Source organism: Girardinichthys multiradiatus, chromosome 2, assembly GCF_021462225.1.
Source record: "Girardinichthys multiradiatus isolate DD_20200921_A chromosome 2, DD_fGirMul_XY1, whole genome shotgun sequence".
NCBI classification, from domain to species: Eukaryota; Metazoa; Chordata; class Actinopteri; order Cyprinodontiformes; family Goodeidae; genus Girardinichthys; species Girardinichthys multiradiatus.
In genome coordinates this window covers 18,875,384-18,896,602 of record NC_061795.1, presented here as the reverse complement: position 1 = coordinate 18,896,602, position 21,219 = coordinate 18,875,384, and the positions used below count along the sequence as shown (strand labels likewise).

At 40.1% G+C, this 21,219-nt stretch overlaps 1 protein-coding gene across 2 annotated transcripts in view; it reads right to left on the bottom strand.

Annotated features, from left to right (window-relative positions):
* Positions 1–21,219, bottom strand: part of nell2a (neural EGFL like 2a) — a 163,759-nt gene that overhangs the window by 56,870 nt on the left and 85,670 nt on the right. For both annotated transcript variants that reach the window (XM_047354661.1, XM_047354669.1), the window contains exons 14-15: positions 12,224–12,346; positions 6,847–6,942 (exon numbers count right to left, since the gene is read on the bottom strand). In XM_047354661.1, the coding sequence (XP_047210617.1) occupies positions 6,847–6,942; positions 12,224–12,346 (219 nt within the window). The remainder of the gene's footprint in view (positions 1–6,846; positions 6,943–12,223; positions 12,347–21,219) is intronic.

Below are 21,219 nucleotides of genomic sequence, written 5' to 3'. Positions count from 1 at the left end.
ATGGAAGATGGTTTGTTCTGATGCTAATGATTGGTATTGCAAGTATTTTTGTAACTCTTGTGTTCATTTGGGAAAAGGTACAGCAAAGACAATGTGTGGTTAATCAACAGACATAAATTTGAGTCATGTCCTATCAGAACTGATCCTTATACTATTTCAGAATCTTTGGCTCCAGATCCTTTTGTGTTAACTTTTAATCTTACTGCTTTATCTGAGGAAGGTTTCGCTGTTCTAACTACGGAGCAGCAGGCTATTAGAACGATGAGTTTGCAAATAGAATGGCTTTGGATTATCTGTTAGCTGAGAGGGTGATGATTTTGAAGAATGTTCCTTTAGTTGTGATTATCTTGTAATCAGAAGAAGGGAGTGTGATGGAAATTCTTGCAGTAAGCATTTCACAGTGTATAACCTTTTTTACTCCTCAGAACATCTGTGTTAGAGGAAGAAGCTGTAAAAGCCATTATCAGAAGTTTAATGGTTCAGACCCATCTTTAGGACAATGTCAGGAAGGGCAGTTAGGTCTGTTCCTAGATAACCTTGTCACTTTTGAACTTAAGAAGGGTTTGGGTCATAAAACACAGACTCTTTGCAGTTGAGATAACACTGTCATGTTCTGGTATAAATACTGTGTGTAAATGTCGATCGGGGCTCTGTTCAACTGACTTGCTTGGTGACAGAGTCATTCAAACGCTGAATGCCTTTGAATAAAACTTATAAAGACAAAGTCCGGATTTTCTCTTGTTATGAGTCAACTTCTACCCACTTTGATAAGAAAATTCCACAACAGTAACATTTTCGCAGACAAATGAAATCATCATAAAAAAAATATTTTAGATTTCTTAACCAGGTTTATTCATTTTTTTAAATTTCGTAGTATGTAGAACCACAAATCTTGGGTCTGTCCGCCATTCATTCATACACGAGTGCTTTAGAAAAAAGAATGACAAATATTCTATTCTTGTTGTTTAAAGTACACACAAAAAAATACTATTGACCAAAAAAGAAAACAGTTTATGTTTTAGCAGATAAAAATAAAAACAGCACAAGAATTTTTCTTTTTTTAGCCCAAAGGACAAAAATTTGGACACCACTGCCCTGTAATCCTTAGGTAAGAAAAACTGTTTAAGTACTCAGAGAAGGTTGTCTTTATGGTTGGTGTGTGGATTTTCATAATATTTAGCAAGATTGCGAATATGTGTAGTTACTCTTTTCGTTTATCAACAACCATTTATTTAAACGAAAAGCTTTTCAAAGCAACAATTTCATATTCACTAATCTAAAGTGTGTTTATAAGTAGCCAAGGCTGAAGAGCTATACTCTAATTTGCTTGGTGACCAACTGATGCTATGGGAGACAAAATTGCTTGATTGATGAGTCTAAATAGAAATACAAACAACATTACAGAATATGGAAGCGGCAACTTGGATGTATAATTTTAAAATACACCTAAATTGATTTTATACATACATTCAAATTCAGTGAGAAAAACACAAAGCGCAAAAATCTTATTGCTTTTTTTAATCTTGTATCAAATCACTCTGGGAGAAAAGCATCTGCCAAACAAAGCAGGGCGTATAGAGTCCAACTATGAAATCTGCTAGTAGATACGGCTGCATCTTTCTTCTAAATGAAAACACTTTACAAGAAATGAGCCTAATATTGGTACATTTGTCCATCACTTACTAAGAAAATGTGAGACAAAGAGCTAGCCTGGGGCTGTCATGGTGGCTATGCTCCATGTTGGGGGCAAATATTACATGGCTGGCCCTGCGTCCATTTATTTCTATGACCGAAGTTGATGTGCACAGTCGCAGCTGTATCCTGCATAATTCATGATGTGTCAGAGTTCTCCACTAGCTGCTGCCTGTCTGTCAGCACTGCGTGTCCCCTGTCCCCCTCCTTCCCGTTTTCCTACTGAATGGCAATGACAAGGTTGGGAAGTGCACACACTGTCACCAGAAGACATAGACAGACCAAACTGAAAAGCACTGTCCCTCAGAGATGCAGAGAAACAAACATGCTCAATTACACTAAGAGCATGTGCACAATTACACATGGATGTGTGACAATCTAAAATCAGGTGGCATGTTTATAATGTGTATGAGTGTGATCACGCTCCAGGTATGTGTGTGCAGGTGTTTAGATATTATCGTTCGGCAGCTTATGACAAGCCGTCAGTGTAATGCTGCGGCAGCAGGAGTGGTGGAGTCCCTGGGGAGGCCTCTAAAAGCTCACAGGGTTCTGCGGGTGGGGAGCCCAAACCTAGTGAAAGCTTTTCCATGTTCATCCAGCCAGCTCTGCTTCTCCTCCTCTGGCAGCCCTGGTTCTGACAGCCTCATTCCGCATCGACATTCAGGGAAAAACTCACTAACCCCTACCACGTAACAACCCGTCCCTCCCGCCGCATATCCCATTCCAGCGTTGCATCTGTCAGTTTTTCCCAACATCTTTGTATCATCCATTCCACTTCACCTCCTTTTACTCATTTCCAAATCACTATCTCTCTGTCCTACCCTTCCTTGAATTCTGCATCTGTCAGTCTCATCCCTACATCTCCATCTTTTCTCCCCGACTGCTGCTCTCTCCTCTCTTTCATCCTCCCCCCACTTCTCTCCCACAAACTAGAGCTGCACATTCAACAGCACATAAAGCCCCCATACATTCTTGCAAGCTTCTGCACCAGACATAGCCCTTGCTGGGAGTTCCTGTCATGCTGAGGAGGCAGCAAGGAGAAGCTTTTCTTTCAAAATGAATGACTGATGGAGTCCCCTAAAATTGCCAGAGGCCTTAGCCTTGCAGCATTGGAGATCTGATGATGGTCTTAGCCTTAAAAGCGCAATGAAAGAACATCAGGATAGTGGTTGTCACGGGGCTGAGACATATGAAAGTGATTGTCAGAGAAGTAGAAAGATGCATTCGGCAGCATCTGTGGTGTCAAACATCATGTCGCTTCAGGCACAAAATGCAAGGGAGAGTTCTGTGTGTTCTGTCCAATAATCATGCAGGTAAAATTTAAAGTGAGAAATATATTAACTACCAGATAGTTACTTGGGATTATTAGAAAAAACTGAATTTAAATAAAAGGTAAATAGTAGGGAAATTGTATGGCCTATTTTTCAAGAAGAAACATTTGTTATCTACTAACAAACAAGCACATTAAGTAGCAAGTGGATTTAACATATCACCAGTTTCACTTTTGCTCCACCTTAGGTCCGTTTCTCTTGATAAAGTGTATGAACCAAACTTATTTCATCAGAAATAAGGCTAAGGTATAGTTGCTACACACAAACCACATTCCTTTGGCTGAGGAACGATACACTTAGCTGAAAACAGACTTGCAAAAACACTTTCCTGGTGAAACAGCTGGTGTACATCAAACTCCTTCTTAACCTTAACGTTTTAGAGAAACATTGCCTTAAACACCTTCAAAGAATAGCAAAATAACCCAAAATTTTAAAATACGGTATTTTAACTACATCACTCACACAGAAACCAACATTTAAGGTGGTAGGGCCATGGTCAGGCACAAAGTTTGAAATAAAAGTGCTAACTTTCTGAAATGGATCTTTCCTTGTTTCCTGAAATTACTTAGATTTTAACGATTGGACTACATTTCACAATTCCTCTGCATTGCTTGGTTCCATCTCAGAGACATCACGTTTGAGTTCATCCCCACAAATTTTCTAATAGATTTACGTCCAAGGTTTGGGCTAGTCATTCCATAATGTAACTTGTTGGTCTAGAACCAAGATGCTCCCCACTTACTGGTATACTTGTCTTCTTGGGACATCCATTACAAGGACATTTCCTTTTCGGGATAAAGCAACATATCCTCTTCAAGTACTGTGATGTACTGAAACTTCTGATCCCTATTATGCATAATATGAGACACTTCCCCATATCATGATAGCTGGGCCACCATGCCCACACAATGTATTGTGGCCTGAATTCAGTGTTTGGGGGTCATCTGAAAAACCGGATGCAACCCTTAGACACAAAAAGAACAATCTTGCTTTCATCAGTTTGCAAAAAGTTGTGCTGTTATTGTTTAGGCCAGTTGTGTTCTCTGGCAAATGGTAACATCTTCAACTCCAGTTTTGTTTCCAACAATGGGACATTTAGAGGGCTTCTTGCTGATAGCTTGGCTTTACATAGGTATCTTCTGGTAGTTACAGTACTCACAGGTTCTTCCTTATTCTATCAGATATTATCAAAATATGCAGTATTTCTGAAAAATATCTGTGACAACCCATACTTCAGAGAAGTATGCACATTAACCAGCATGTAAAACATTCTCTGTCTTCCTCTGTAAATAAAGGCCACCTGTTTGACACGTCTACTCACAGAATGAGCTCATTGATTGAACTCCATCCTGTTATTATTTTCTGCCTTCAAAATAATGATTCACTTAGACAGAACCAGCAGCATCCATGTCCTGATTGTTGAGTCTGCTGGTTTTCTATTAGTCTACTACACCTACAAGTAAATGCTTTACCATCTAGAAATATAATTTCAACCAAAAACAGAGACTGATGGGAATGGGAGGCAGATCCTTTAGTTATCAGGCTCCTCTCCTGTGGAACCAGCTCCCAGCTTTAGTCCGTGAGGCAGACACCCTGTCTACTTTTAAGGCTAGACTTAAAACTTTCCTTTTTGATAAAGCTTATAGTTAGAGTGGCTTAGTTTATCCTGAGCTATCTTCCTTATTTTTTACCTCCGTCTTCTTCTCTCCCTGTTGGTTGGAGTAAGGGGGAGTCAGGGTTAGCCTAAACCGGCTCAGTTATGGTTGAGGTGCAAACACACCCTCCATTTCTGCTACCTGTATGACCCCCTCTCTTTTCCAATGGTTATAATCAGTCTGACAGAGAAAGGTATCCCAATCCTTGTGGCTATTAGTATAACAATGACCATCAGTGGGACCCTTTGTGAGGTGCCTTGAGACGACATTGTTGTAAATAAGCGCCGCTTAACTAAATAATCTGAACTGAAACTATCTGTGTAGTTATGCTGCTATAGGCTTAGGCTGCTGGAGGACATAATGACCACTTTCACCCTCTTCGCTACATTCTCACACTACTCTCCAATTTTGCATTGTTTGCTGTTATTTCAGCTTTTAACCTTGTTCTCTCTTTTCTCTTCCTAGAAGCTACACCTGGCCTGGCTCTGTGTCTGCCTGTGACACTTTTCTGGAGAGGGGCATCGTCCAAGCTTCTGCTGGCAACAACTTAATGCTCACCCTCTACCGATGATCCACATAGCCCTGTCTTTTAGTGTTTAACCCTTTCTCTCTCCTAGACATGGCAATTGACTGAGCTTCTACTGTGACTAACTCTATGTGCTCTCTTTCAGACTCTAACCTTGAAAACTGGCTCAGAGTTTATCTGTTCTTTCTTTCTAGGTGAAACGACTAAAGGAGCTACATCCATTAACATTTAGTTTTCCTTCCCATAGAAAGTATTCCTGGATCAGTGCTTCTGTGTTCTTTTTGTGTCTCTGCTCTGTTCTCTCAAACCCCCAGTCGGTCGTGGCAGATGGCCGCTCACACTGAGCCTGGTTCTGCTGGAGGTTTCTTCCTGTTAAAAGGGAGTTTTTCCTCTCCACTGTCGCTACATGCATGCTGAGTATGAGGGATTGCTGCAAAGTCAACGCCAGTGACTGTCCACTGTCTCTACATGCTCATCCAGGAGGAGTGAATGCTGCAAGTCACTAACTGGATGCAATCTGCTGGGTTTCCTTAGATAGAAAAACGTTTTATCCAATTTGAATAAAAAGCTAACTCCGACTGCACTGTTCAATTGTTAGGATTAATTGGAACGTATGTACCTGACTGTTGTGAAGTGCCTTGAGACAACATGTGTTGTGAATTGGCGCTATATAAATAAAACTGAATTGAATTGAATTGATTTGGTTAACGATGTTGGACTGCTATCATTCTGTTTCCAATGAAATATAACAATGGAATTACACAACAGCTGTTAAGATGTGTTATCTGTTTTTCTGTTATAACTGTTTTTCTTCATTTTTCCTAATCAGCATTGCAGTCAAAACAGAAGGACTTAAAGAGAAAAAGGTTGGGATCTAAACCCATAAAGAGAGTAAGAAAATGTGTGAAAATCAGTAGTATGTCATTACTAAGGGACAAGGTTCTCAGGTTCTTTTCATTAGCCTGGCCACTTGTCTCCCGAAGGACACTCCATTAAAGATTGAAACAGATTTTACAAAAGGTGTTGATGTGTTGCTGCGGTAGATTAGAAAAACACTGCACATTATCCCACCATGAGGATCAAAAGGCTGAATGCAAATGCAAACCATAGTTTTCAGATTATTTGTAAAAAATCTTGAAAACCATTCACTTTCACTTCACAGTTATGGATTTTCCCATACAATCCCAATAACACACATTTAAGTTGTGGTTGTAATGTGATTAAATGTGAAAAGGTTCAGGTGGTATAGATGTTTTTGCATGGTACAGAAGGTAAACTTCCATTGACTAAGACTTATTGTAACAGAGACAATACAGACAAACGCTGACTAAAGCAGACAATGACAGCACTTGTCTCACAACTCGGAAAACTACTCACTACTCAGCCAATCATCTGTTTGTGTCAGAGGTCTGATAACAGGCAGCTCCATAAGGAAAGAGTAATCTGTCATTCTAAACAAGATCACTGATATGCCAAGACAAATACAAGAACAACCCTAATCACCTGAAACCTAGGTTGCATGGTGTCTCCATCTTGTTTTTTTTTTTTCAATCTTTCCTGGGCATTCAGTCATAAATCTTTGTCCTCTCTTTAAAAGATAGAAATAATAGAATACAGGAGCTTAGCTGAATTGAAATCCTACCTGTTTCACACCTCTCTCCCGTAAATCCTTGCTGGCAAACGCAGTTGTTAGGTGAAACGCAGGATCCTCCGTTCTGGCACAGCCCATCACACATTGCTAGAGATGCACCAGAGAAGAAGAGCCATTACTCTCAAAGATTAATGAGCATTAACCGTGTAATTAGACCAGCAGCAGCACAAGTATTCGCATACAGAATAAGAGCTAATTTGGCAATGTGATTCATTACAGCCTTTCATAACATTACCTCACGTGATTAATGCTTCTCACAGAGGTTAATTTCAAAGTGTTCATTATCTGTGGGAGGACTGTTGGTTAATATCTCCCCAAAATACAGAGAGGTCACTGATGTTGACAGAAAGAAATGGAAATCATTGTAATATATACACAAAACCTTTAATGCTTTTTTTGAGAAAAACCTGAAAAGAACAATAGAAAAATAGAAAGTAAAGCGACTCTCAAAATGTGTTAAAATATCAGGTTTAGTGATGTCATAATGACACTAATAAATCATTTCAAAACCCTTTTCCACATTTTATGGGACATTTGGGAAAAAGTAAACATATTTATTTAAAGAAAATTAGAAAAAACAGAAAAGGTTCACTAACCCTTTTATATACGTGTACACAGCCTCAATGTAAAGCTTTACTGAAACCCCTTTTGATTCATTTTCACAATACTTTTTTCTTGTCTTCAAACCTACTATCAATGATGGTGAATCTGAGGAACCTGAAATAAACTTCACCTCTTCCACTTGGTTTTTTCTGACATTTGCTCTGGTGCATCCTTCAGCTAAAGCCATAGATTACAGAGAGGTTAAAGAGGATTAAAATGTTTTTGTTTACAAAGGTATTATTCAGGAGAAGAGTACAAAAAAGACCCCATCTGTTCAGAGATGAACTCTTTGTGGACTAACATGCTAGGAACAGGAATGGTTCTGCACATCAACCCAAAAACACCATGCAAAAAGGGTGACATTTGCAGATGGGAACATCATGGGGTGGGCTGTCTTGCAGCACAATTTAAATCTGAAATAACTGAAGGACGGAAGAATGGATTAATGTAGCCGGCCTTTCTTCTTTCTTTTATTTATATGTTTTTATTTAGATTTTATTAAAAATGGCATGTCAAAAATTATTTATAGTCTTCTCAATATTCAATAAATGAGAACCAAGTCTTTAAAGTTGATAGGCTTCCTTGCCATAACCCTAATGATTAGCTGCCTCCACAGATTCTCTATCAGATTCAAGTCAAGACACTGGTTGAGCTACTCCTAAATGTTAGTATCACATCCAGTCAGAAGAAACATGTTGGTAAAATTAAAAGGTTACTTTAAACTTAAATCTGAAAAAGACATTTAAATACGATGCAGCCAAAGGTGTCATAATGACTGCAAGAAGCGTCAATAAATCAGCACTACCCTTGCTGAAATTAACACTGTATTAAATTATAAATCAGCACATCATGTTAATAAAGATATAGTGTACATTAAACATCATGTCTTCCATTTAACAAAGTTCTGTTGGCTTCCGTATATGTTCCGTAGCATGTTCAGTAGGTCTGTTCTCTGAAGTAGACAGGTTAGAACATTATTTAACATTTTTTCTCAGCTAATCAGGCAAATTGGACTGTACAAAATGTATTTTTATTCTATAATTTCGCTTTAGCCTATGAATTAAAGTCAAAATAAAAATTAAAACAATCATTGCTACAGCAAACATTATTGTGATCTTGAACATGTCCTGTCACACTTTTTCTTATCTAACAATGTTTTTGACATGGGTCTAAATGCAAAAAACAAAACAAAATCAAGTCTCGTCAAATCTATGAAGTATTTTAGTTGCACCCTTCTTCCGAGTATGTGTGCACTGGGAAGAAGGGTTTAAAAGTCATTGTGTTACTGCTGCTGAACAAATGTAGTTATTTTTACTGTGATGTCAACTTCTGTTATTTATTTTAACATATTCATGTATTGCCTGACCATCTAGCAATGATGGTCAAGCAGCTGCACTCTATGAGTCCCTAATAGGCCAAATACTGATTAGGTGACTGAATCAGAAAGGTTGCTGGACTGATCTCTTGTTGGAGTCACTTCAAGCATTTGCAATGGTGAGGTGAGGGAATCTTCAACAGTGAGATACTTTAGGTTACTTTAAACTTAAATCTGCCAGGGGTCTGGATAATTATAGGCTTAACTGTTGTTGATCCGAGGCAGACACAAACTTAATTGAGTACAGACACACACAGATATGGGCACAGTTGATACAATCCTAGAATCTGAAGTGGGTAAACCTTCTTTTTACTAGAATAAGAATGTTGTAAGGGTCAGTGGGTACTATTTGTGTACACATTTGCTATTGGATGCCAGGAAAAATCATAGGGCAGATCTCTGTTGGGACCCCAGACATGGGTTACAACATGAAGGCCAGTAAGAACTTTTCTGGAACTTTCAAACTAAATCGCATTAACCTACTTCCAGCACAGCCAGAAACGGAATAACAGCGGACTTCCCGTGACGTCACTGTCCGAATAAAAACCCCGCTTTTGTAACAAACTGACCTCTTCCACGCAGGTCCCCAGCGGAACTGGACGGAGGGACACAGCGCACTAATGTCTCGTTGCAGGCAAACAAACATAACTCTTCAAACTGGATCCAAGAGTGTCATACAATCACTCGATCATATGCACTAAGTTAAGTAGGAATGAATTGCTGTTTGTGTATCAGGTATTCATTCATGAACGGGGGTAATTAAGGCGCAAGCGTTGCTTGACTTTCTCTCTGATGTCTACAGAAGTAAACTGTGTTCCAAAGAGATCCTAGCAGAGACCCTGTCTATACAACGCTGAGTGGAGCAGTTTTCCCGGTCTGAAGGAAGGACAACGGGACCGCATCACCATGGTTACAGCAGTAACGTGAAGTTTGGCTGGCCGACAGAGCGCGCCGCCCCACCCCACAGCTACGGAGGTTAGCAAGTTAACCCTTTGTTCACGGTGGATGTTTTCTTCTACTTTGTCGCCCCGGACAACTTTTCCTCAGCACGGTTCACGTAAGAGGTTGTGTTTTGGGCACAGAGAAGTAGTTTAGAGTGAAATAATCTAAAACATTTTCGTTTTATGACATTTGGTTTTGTTTGTGTTGAAAACTCAGCCATCTTAGTGCTAGCAGATTATCTGCTCAGTGCATGTGCTCAGTTTGTGTGTTCTTTTTGTTTGTTTTTTTAAAAGTTGAGACAAACTTTATTTAAAGGGTGATTTTAAACACAGAAGATCGGCCATAACGCGGTGTCCGCGCTCATGCATTTCAATCCTTTTATTATTGGTATTCTAAAGGTATGTGTTTGATTTTGATAAGCTATAAGCTTCTTTTGTCAGCTCCAACCGCTAACAGCTAAGAGCACGTGCTTGCCTGCTAAAGATCATTTACCCAAAAAGGTTGTTAGTTTTCAATCTAGTAAAATAATATTTCCCTAAATATTATTTTTCTAAACTTGATAACTAAGTAACACAATTAAGACCATTTCTCCAGAAAGATTTGGTTCTTATTCAAAATAATATTTCTTTAAATAATATTTTAATAAATATAGGCAGCTAATTAAACACCGTTGAGAATTGGTCATCCAGAAGGTTGGTTTTATTCAGCAAATCATTCTTTAAAATATTATTTTATTAAAATAATATTTTATCTGATCTTGCATTGTGCATGGTTGTCTAAAGGTATACCAATTATTGTCCAAGTTAGTTCCAAGACTAACTTAACTTAACTTCCAGATTCTTCAAGATAATCCTTGGTTCTCAAACATAAATAATGGATGGTAATGTTGCATCACTCTTTCGGTCAGGGTTTCAACCATCTTTGATCAGCTTGTTTATATTGTACATAGCCCATTAGTCTTCCTTATTATTTAATTGTGCTCAGTAGTTTAGTTGAATTGTTTTAGCATAGTAAAGAGTTTGTTGATTGAAATATGTTTGACTTATTTTTGTTAATACATTCTAGTATTTTAAGAAATTGTGTGAATTCATTCCATGTGCGTGCAGAGTTTTGCTGTTCAATAATGTCAGAGCTTGGCTCAGCCCTTTCAATTTTGTCCTAATACAACCGCCTTATTGGGCTGGTATTCACAGGACAACCCTTAACAGACCAAAATATTATTTAATGAAATATAAAAGTATTAATATTAAATATTAAATAATATATTCATATTCATAATCACAACATATGTCTTACCTTTATACAGGTACCAAATGTTTGTATTTAGACTTTATAACTGTGGAGCTACACTTGCTTTATTTCAGTTATGTAAGTTCAGGTGGAAATTGCTTTGAAAAACCCTTATGGCGTAACAGGTTCAGGTTTATTTAAGTTTCACAACAAACCCTGTTGTACTGATTAAAACCCTTTTCTGAAACGTATGTTCAACAACAACCAGGGATTAATACGATGGGCTTTACTTGCCCAGGAATACAATCTAGACATCAGACATAGGAGAGGGATTGATAATGTAATAGCTGATGTAGTTTCCCGGATACAGTGTTAACCTCCTTGTCGAACATGGTAACACATGTTAAAGGAGTTATGTTTTTTCTCTGCGTAAAATTTTTTGGGGGTGGGTGTAATGTTAACTGACCTCTTGGGCCGTGACGCACTGTCCGCGCTTATGCATTTTAACCCTTTTATCAGTGGTATTTTAAAGGTATGTTTGATTCTGATGATAAGCTATAAGCTTCTTTTGTTAGCTTCAACCCCTAACAGCTAAGAACACGTGCTTGCCTACAAAAGATCATTTACCCAAAGAGGTTGTTAGTTTTCAATCTAGGAAATAATATGTCCCTAAATATTATTTTACTAAATCTGATAACTAAATAAACACCATTATGCCCAATTTCTCCAGAAAGATTTGGTCCTAATGCCACTGCCTTATTGGGCTGGTATTCACAGGACAACCCTTAACAGAATGAAATATTATTTCATAAAATATTAAAGTATTAATATTAAATAATATATTAATATTCATGATCACAACATCTCAAAAGAGACTAACACCTGGAAGAACATCCCTTGATAAGACCTCTTACTAACTCCACCTGCTAACCCAAGCTGCTATGAAAAGGACTATAAATTCAAGTTAAACAGTTGTACTATCTCTCTGTATTTTGAACAAATCACGTCAAAGACATTTGTTAAAAATTCAAGAAATTGTTTTAGAGTAAAAGTCAACAAATATCTTTCAAAATGTGTTAAAATTTAACAAAACATGAGTGTATTAGGAATGATTAAAGTATTTTTTTCAATCATTCTTTGACGAACCTGATGAATACTGGTTGAACCTCATGCGAAGCAAGGGGAACAAAACCAAAGACAGGGAAAGCAGCTACGTACCTTTGCAGACTGTTCCGTTGCCTGTATATCCTGGTTTACAGGAGCAGCTGTGGCCTCCAACCATGTTGAAGCACAAGGCGTTCTCATCGCAGTTGTGGAGTCCGCTGAGGCACTCGTCATGCTCTAAAAGCAAGCAAACAGACAGCCATCATTCTCAGCGAGTTCTCTGGTAATGCATACAGATGTTTAATGCACATGTATATCTTAGGTAACTGATAAAAATGGAAGACAACAACTTGCCTGCAGAAAAATAACCCTTGATTAAATAGTAGCAAATGTGAGAAATGACTGCAGCAAGTTGGTAATTTATTTTACAGTCCATTAAGAATGAATGCCCTGACAGTAAAGCAGCTGTGAGTCTAAGATATGAGTCCAGAATGAATCATTCCTCTGGTTCTGATCTTGTTATTACGTAGAAATGGCCTTAGATGTTTTGCTGCCATTAGTTGCGTTTGTGTGGCACATTATGAGGGATGGCCTCTGTCACTGTTTGTGCTTCTTAAAGACCAGAATTTGTTACACAATATTAATAATTTGCATAGTTATTATAGATAAATTTTTTATCCAGTAAAATTCATCGGCCTTTATTTACCCAGGAAACTCATAAACTGAGATTTTTCCTTGTTAAGTGAAAGTAAAAAACAAAAACAACAGTTTAGGCAATGCACGTTTTTACAGTTGCTGTGTCAAGTTCACACAGGATATGTTTTCTGAAGGTGTTATACAAGCAAAACAATGTTCACCTTCAAACATCACTTTATAGCCCTAATCACTGTGGATTTAATTTCCAACAAGGTTGAAAAACGGCTTAGAGCCATAGATTGACGAGGGCTGGGTGCTTTGATGTGTGCTGGCTCACACCCAGTGGCTGCTTGCTGGGGCCTGGACCCCTGGGCTCTTTCGGGCCTCTGCTTGGGGAGTGATATGTCCCGGGGTTTCAGGTCTCTGGGTCCATGGCAGGATCTGCTCTGGCGTAGACGGCTGCCGACGGGGCCTGTGGGTTTGTCGCTGCAGCTCCCTAGGGCTACTGCACCGTGGCTGTTGAGTGGTTCCCCTGGGACTCTCCCCTGCTCTTCTCTGGGGGGGTTGCGGTAGTCCTGACGATGGTTCTCCTGGGGTTCCTGTGCTCTGGAGGGGCCTTTGGATGTCCATGGCTCGGATCTCCTCCGTATCAGTCCCAGGTCCAGGGGGGCAGGTCTGTGGCTCCTCACACTAGCTGTTGAATATTCCATCCATCCATCCATTGTCTTCTGCTTATCCGGGTTCGGGTCGCGGGGGCAGCAACCTAAGCAGAGAGACCCAGACTTCCCTCTCCCCAGCCACTTGGGCCAGCTCGTTTGGGGAAATCCCGAGGCGTTCCCAGGCCATCCAAGAAACCTACTCCCTCCAGCGTGTCCTGGGTCTTCCTCTGGGCCTCTTCCTGGTGGGACATGCCTGGAACACCTCTCCAGGGAGGTGTCCAGGAGGCATCCTAACCAGTCACAACCCAAAGCTCATGACCATAGATGATGGTAGGAACGTAGATTGACCAGTAAATCGAAGGCTTCGCTTTTTGATTCAGCTCTCTCTTCACCACGACAAACCGGTACAGTGCCCGCATCACTGCTGACGCAGCACCAATCCGTCTATCGATCTCCTGCTCCATTTTTCCCTTATTTGTGAACAAGACCCCAAGCTACTTGAACTCCTCCACATGAGGCAGGACCTCCCCCCCGACCTGGAGAAGGCACTCTACCCTTTTCCGGCTCAAGACCATGGCTTCGGCCTTGGAGGCACTGATCATTACTGATCATCCCGGCCGCTTCACACTCGGCTGCGAACTGCTCCAGTGAAAGCTGTAGATCACGAGCTGATGAAGCCAATAGGACCACATCATCCACAAAAAGCAGAGACGCAATCCTACGGCCACCAAAACGGTACATAAAAGTTGGAACACACTCTACGGTCCCCCTTTGTGAATAGGGGGACCATCACCTCGGCCTGCCAATTCAGTGGAACTGGCCCTGATGTCCACGCGATGCTGCAGAGTCGCGTTAGCCAACACAATTCTACAACATCCAGAGCCTTAAGGAACTCCGGGCAAATGTCATTCACCCCCCGGGGCCTTACCACCGAGGAGCTTTTTAATCACCTCGGTGCGGAGTGTCCAACCCCTCTCAAGGAGTCTGGTTTCAGAGCCAGAGCCATGTGTCGAGGTGAGCCTGACACTTTCTGGCCGGAACCTCTCTACCTCGCACACCAATTCAGGCTCCTTCCCCACCAGAGAGGTGACATTCCATGTCCCAAGAGCCAGCTTCTGCAGCCGAGAATCAGACCACCAAGGTCACCGCCTTCGGCCGCCGCCAATACCACATTGCACCCAACCCCATCGGCCACTCCCACGGGTGGTGAGCCCATTGGAAGTGGGACCCACATTTCCTCTTCAATATGTGCCCGGCCGGGCTCCATGGGTGAAAGCCTGGCCACCAGAGTGGGGCCACGGTGACCTGCGTCCAGGCGAGAGAACATGGTTTCCATTTATGATAATCATTATAAGGGGTCTTTGGGCTGTGCTTTATCTGATCCCAAACCTAGGACCTGTTTGCCTTGGGTGATCCTACCAGGGGCTTAGATGCCCTGACAACATAGCTCCTACGATTAATGGGACACTCAAACCCCTCCACCACACGACAAATGTTCTATAATGAACTGCATTTAACACTAATTACATCTGGCATTCATAAGTACCATGCACTTTTCGGTAAAAAAGTTATTATGTATGTTTCTGCAGGTGTACAAGCAAGCAGGGTGTTATCTTGTAATCTCTTCATCCTTCTTTCTCACCTCCATTTGGTTCTTCTTCTTCCCCCTTTTCCTTTTTGCCCCACCTCTCTCTCTTTCGTGCTTATTTTTTTCTTTTCGTTTCTGTCTACGGTCCATAACAATTGAAATAATCCCAAAGCAGTTTCTAATAAACTTTCTTTCATAAATATCAAGCAGAGCGTTAAAGCATTAACTGTAATGCTCCTCTTGTGAAAGTAAATCTGTTGAGCTTTTTCTTGGCACTCAACAACAATTCTGAGCGCTACTCTGCTGGACAGGACACAGTTAAATACAAAAGAAGTCATTGTTATAGCTAACATTATTAGACTATATTAACAATAAAAATAAGTATTATTGTAATCTTGGTTCAGCTAGAGATCAGATTACATATGATAAAGTATCCGATGCACAGAAAGTTAGAACATTCATTAATTAAGGCTGCTTTATCTAAATTATAAACAAGTGTATTTTATTTACTAATTATGTGACTTCTGAAGGTATTTGGTTGCACTGGATTTAATTTAGAGGTTTCAGATTAAATGAGTCCTGAATACAAATAGATTTTTTTGGGATTTTAATTGATGAAAAATTGTATCATTCTCCTTTCATTCCAGAATTATGAACTGCCTTGTGTGTGCTTACAAAATACGTCAGAGGTGGTAAATGCATGACTTCATGACACCCTTTTGACTCACAGCACTTGCATAAAAGCAACAGAAAACTTGTTCAGGGCAAAACTGTTTCTTACCTGTACAGTAGGGCATTAAATGAATTATTTATTGGCAAGGTAATTAAATCTTTTCTCATCATGCTCTTTAGTCACTCGTGTATTCAGTCACTGAGTACAAGTATCTTCAAAATCAGACTTACCTTTGTATTTTTTTAGATTCATGTAAATAAATATTTCTTGCTAGCAGTCCCCAGGAGCCTGCCTTTAAAAATAATCTTTCCCAAAGGGATGAAAACCAACAGATAATCAAATGTCCATCATCTGGTAGGAGAGTTCTCTTTTAAAATTTTAAACATTTCAGCACATTTTATCATGTGTTTATACAGCTAAATAATTTTTTAGAAGCTGCTAAATGGACAAGTGGCCAACAAAATCTCTTGGTTAATATTAAGTCTTGTGGAAAACTACAAAAGCTTTGCAGTTATGCAGGTGATTGTTATTTTAGTTTTAGTTTCAAGGTGAGGAGTTCCAACAAGCCCAGGAGGGGGACATAAATAATCTGGTTATGTTAATCTTCTGCTTTCAAGTACATTTTGTGTAGACAACAAGCAGAAATCGACATCATTCTTCAGACATTGTTTTGGTATTAACCTGTAACTAGTCATGTATTTCTTTTTCATGTTTTTGAAATATTGCAAAAGACATGTGTACTGAAAAATGGAATCTGAAGAGTTAGAAAATCAGAAACCTGAAAGCTTGTTGCTTTCAACTTAGTCACATAATCCATTTACCTGCCATCATCCAATCCATTACATCCCCTGAATGCATCGTGTTTTCCATCCAAATTGAAAGTGACATTGTGATGAGCTCCTCCATTGAGGCTATGATGTATGTGTGCAAGCATGTGTGAGATAGATTGAAGGACACTTAGGAGGGACCATGTGCTGTACTATTGCTACTGTGCACACATGTGCACACACTCCTGTCATGGGGCAGCATAAAGGCTCCTTGTAGACATTCACAAACAGAAATAAAAGCACAGGAGAGAGGAAAGTAAATTAGAGGGCACTATTTGTCTATTTTGCCAGAGACTGAAGAGCAAGAGTAGTGGGACCACAAAGGAACTCCGCCTGTGTCACTGTGTGTGTCTTATCACTATAACCCCAGAATTTATTACTTAGGAATTTAGGCCTATTACACCCATGCACTCAGTGTAAGCGACTCCCATTTTAATCGCTTCCTAAATCCCTACGATGTGTGCGTGTGTGTTACCTCGCTGACTGCTGAGGCTCAGGCTGCAGACAGATAAACAATCAATTATGTACAGCCTGTCACCGGGGAGCTCCTACTATAACTGCCTGTTTCTCCTGGAGCTTGTTTTTCCTCCACCATTTGCCAAAACAATATCAGCTTTTGCACTTTCTGACCTCTGACAGATGACAATACCTCAATTTTTATTTTATAGGCCTGAGGTTGTTGATCTTATAAAGCTGATGTCAAGAAAAAAAGAAAATGGTAGTTTGTTTGCTTGTGTGAACAACAGAGTTTTGCAGGAGAAGCATATTTAAAACCATATTATTTAATGTATAATTAACGAATATGCTACAAATGGCAGACTGAGCAACTTCTTGAAAAAATAATTTTATGAAAAACAAAAGTATTGTTTTACTTGATAAAGAACTGGCAATCTTTCTCCAGCCAAAATAGGGTTCTTAGAGGAAAAACAACAACTGAGGAATAATACACCCCAACACAGCCCTCATTATGGAAAACTTTATAGTAATCCTCTTACAAAAAATTATGAAGATGTGGAAGACTTGCAGACACAATAAACAGAAAATCACCACAAAACGTAAACTACAAGAAACTTTCTTGTAGTTTAAGTGCTAGCCAAATATTTATGGTTTTTATCGTTTACTATCTTCAAATGAAGTTGCATTGTGCAAAGGTGAATTGTACCAAAAGTGTGTCGACAAAGGATGGAGAGAAGCCTGGAAAAACCAACACAAATAAATGCAATTAAAGGTTTGAAAACTATGTCACATCATACCAAAAAGGAAACAATTACTCATTGTAGTACTGACACTAATCATAATTTCTTAAAGAGTTCAAGAATCTCATAGAGATTCCAAAAATTCTAAGGATTATTGTAAAGACATGGCCATCAAGCAAATGTCACAGCCTCAGTTTATGTGGGGACAGTTTAAGTTGTTTTGAGATTATTGTACAGAAAAATCAGATGCATAATATTTCACTGCAGAGAGCTTTATTTGCTAAAAATGTTTACTCTGTAATTAAACCCCATTTACACTTTATTTGTGCCCTGGCACAAAATTATCAGCTAACCTAAATTCTCTGTTGTCAGTTGAAAGGCGCAGTTAAAATAGTCCACCTGAAATCACTCTGTTAGTCTAATTAGCTCACTGACAGCTGAAACAAGAGTGCTCTAGTCATTGACGTCTTAGCAATGTTACATCCAAAGAAAAGCATCATAAAATCATTACATTCCAATAAAATAGCCTGATGTTAAGGAGACTGGAACTAACAGTGTTCGATCTAAAGGAACACTTTACCAAATTCAAAAGACATTTGGCTGCAGTGGAAAAGGCTTCAGGATGTCCAGCAAGGGTCAAGGTCCATCTCCTTCTGAGGAGTGCACAACAGAATTGTGTTGCCACCAAAGCAGAGCTTGCTCTGCATTGGCAGCTGGTGGATTTGAGTGAACCTGGAATGATAGTGAGGGACTTACTTTAACAATTACTATATGTGCAGCCCTTCTCCTAAAACCGATTATTGGTTGTGTCACCCTTGACAGCAGCAACTGCTATAAAACATTTGCGATAACTTGCAGTCAATTTTTTATATGAGTTTAAAGGAATTTTTCCCACATTCTTTGTAGAATTGTTTTAGTTCTGGCATATTGGAGGGTTTTTGAGAATAAAGGCATGTTTTATGGTCATGCCACACTATCTATCTATCTGTATATTGAGAATTTAAAAGGTTAATCACTATACCAAGTCATTCAGGTCCTAAAACAGCAAACCGCCCCAACTTAAAAGTTAGGATGCCATTATTATTATTTTTTTAAATGCTGTATTAGTTTTACATCTGATGTAACAGGACACACATCTAAAAGGTTCCACTTTGATCTGATCAGCAGACAGAATACTCTCATAAAAGGTGTCATCAAAATGTAGTTAAGTGTGAGATGGGCCTTTGTGTTCTGTTTGGTTAGCTGTGGTTTTTTGTCCTGGTACCCTCCCATGGACTCCATTTTATTTTGTACTGAAACCAATGAGGTCTGCAGTGCTTTGAATAACGATTGGAGTTATTTTGGAAAACTGGCCACTCCTAGGAAGGTTCACCACCATTCCATATTTTCTCTATTTGGGGATAATGGCTCTTACAGTGGTTACGGCCTCAAAAAAGGCTTTGAAACCCTTCTGAGACTGATAGATGTCATTAACTTTGTTTCTCAACTTCACTTAAATTGCTTTAGAATGTTCTGCTTTTTAACATCAATCTACCTACTTCATATTGCAGGTTGCTCTAAGTGATTTCTTTTTTTTTTTTTATCGTGCCAAGAAGAAGCACAACAGATTTACCTTTACAAGTGGAGCATTACAGCTAATGCCCTGCTTGATATTTATACAAGAGACTTTATTAGAAACTGCTTTGGATTATTTCAATTGTTACGGACACAGAGACGTCCGAAGGCCCCAGAACACGGGAACCCCAGGAGAACCATCCTGCTGGCCCCCTCTAGCCAAGACCTACAGCAAGCGCTGGGGCGGTTCGCAGCCGAGTGTGAAGCGGCTGGGATGAAGATCAGCTCCTCCAAGTCCGAGGCCAATTGGTACTCGACCGGAAAAGGGTGGCTTGTCCTCTTCAGGTTGGAGGGGAGTTCCTGCCTCGAGTGGAGGAGTTTAAGTATCTCGGGGTCTTGTTCACGAGTGAGGGAAGAATGGATCGGGAGATCGACAGACGGATCGGTGTGGCTGCCGCAGTAATGCGGGCACTGTGCCGGTCCGTTGTGGTGAAGAGAGAGCTGAGCCGAAAAGCAAAGCTCTCAATTTACCGGTCAGTCTACGTTCCTACCCTCACCTATGGCCATAAACTTTGGGTCATGACCGAAAGAACGAGATCCCGGATACAAGCGGCGGAAATGAGCTTCCTCTGTAGGGTGGCCGGGCACTCCCTTAGAGATAGGGTGAGGAGCTCGGCCATCCGGGAGGGGCTCGGAGTAGAGCCGCTGCTCCTCCACATCGAGAGGAGCCAGTTGACGTGGCTCGGGCATCTGTACCAGATGCCTCCTGGACGCCTTCCTCGGGAGGTGTTGCAGGCACGTCCCACCGGGAGGAGGCCCAGGGGACGGCCCAGGACACGCTGGAGGGACTATGTCACTTGTCTGGCCTGGAATGCCTTGGGCTCCACCCGGAGGAGCTGGAGGAGCTGTCTGGGGAGAGGGACGTCTGGGTGTCTCTGCTGAGTCTGCTGCCCCCGCAACCCAGTCCCGGATAAGCGGAAGACGACAAGTACGAGTACTCCAGGGTTAATTTTGGAGTACCACAGGGTTCAGTACGTGGGCCAATTCTCTTTACTATATTGTTGGAAAAATGTATATAAGTTATCATTGCTTAGTTTAAATCATGTTTATGTTTGAAGTTCTACTCTAGTTAAGATGATTCCTGTGATATGTTTTAGTGTGTAAATGTTTTTGTGGAAAGTTAAGGAATGTGGTCCGGAGTGGATCAATCCCTGGACATGACATGCTTATACCATATATGGGAATGACTACTCTGTTAAGTTGAAATCTCTGTAAGAATTGGCTGAACCAATTCCCGCTTTTTGCTTGTTGGAATGTGACTTGTAAATAAAAGGCTGGTGCAAGGATTTTTCCTTTGTGAGAAGGAAGTCGCTGTGCTGGCAGAGGACTGTCTCATCCTTGCAAGTCAAACTTACTTGGTTCACTTGTGTCTTATTTTACACTTGTCTGTATTTATCAGCTTTACAACTCTAACACATATATATGCTTCCAATAGGTAAAATTATCAGGTAGCATAGGATAAATTTTCACTGTTACGCTGATGATACTCAGCTTTACCTATCCATGAATCCTGATGAGCCCAACCAGTTAGATAGACTACAAGCATGTCTTGAAGAGATAAAAACTTGAATGACTTTAAATTTTCTGCCTCTAATTCAGACAAGACAGAAGTTGTCGTCTTTGGACCACAGTCTTTAAAAATAAAACTGCTTAGTCAATCACTTAACCTGGATGGCATTAAATTGATCTCCGGTAATAATGTAAAAAAATCTTGGTGTTATTTTTGACCAGGACATGTCATTTAAATCCCATATTAAACAGGTTTCTAGGATTTCCTTCTTTCACCTCCGGAACATTGCCAAAATTAGAAATATCCTATCCAGGAGTGACGCTGAAAAACGAGTCCATGCATTTGTTACTTCAAGGCTGGACTATTGCAATTCTTTACTATCAGGATGTCCATAAAATGCAGTTAAA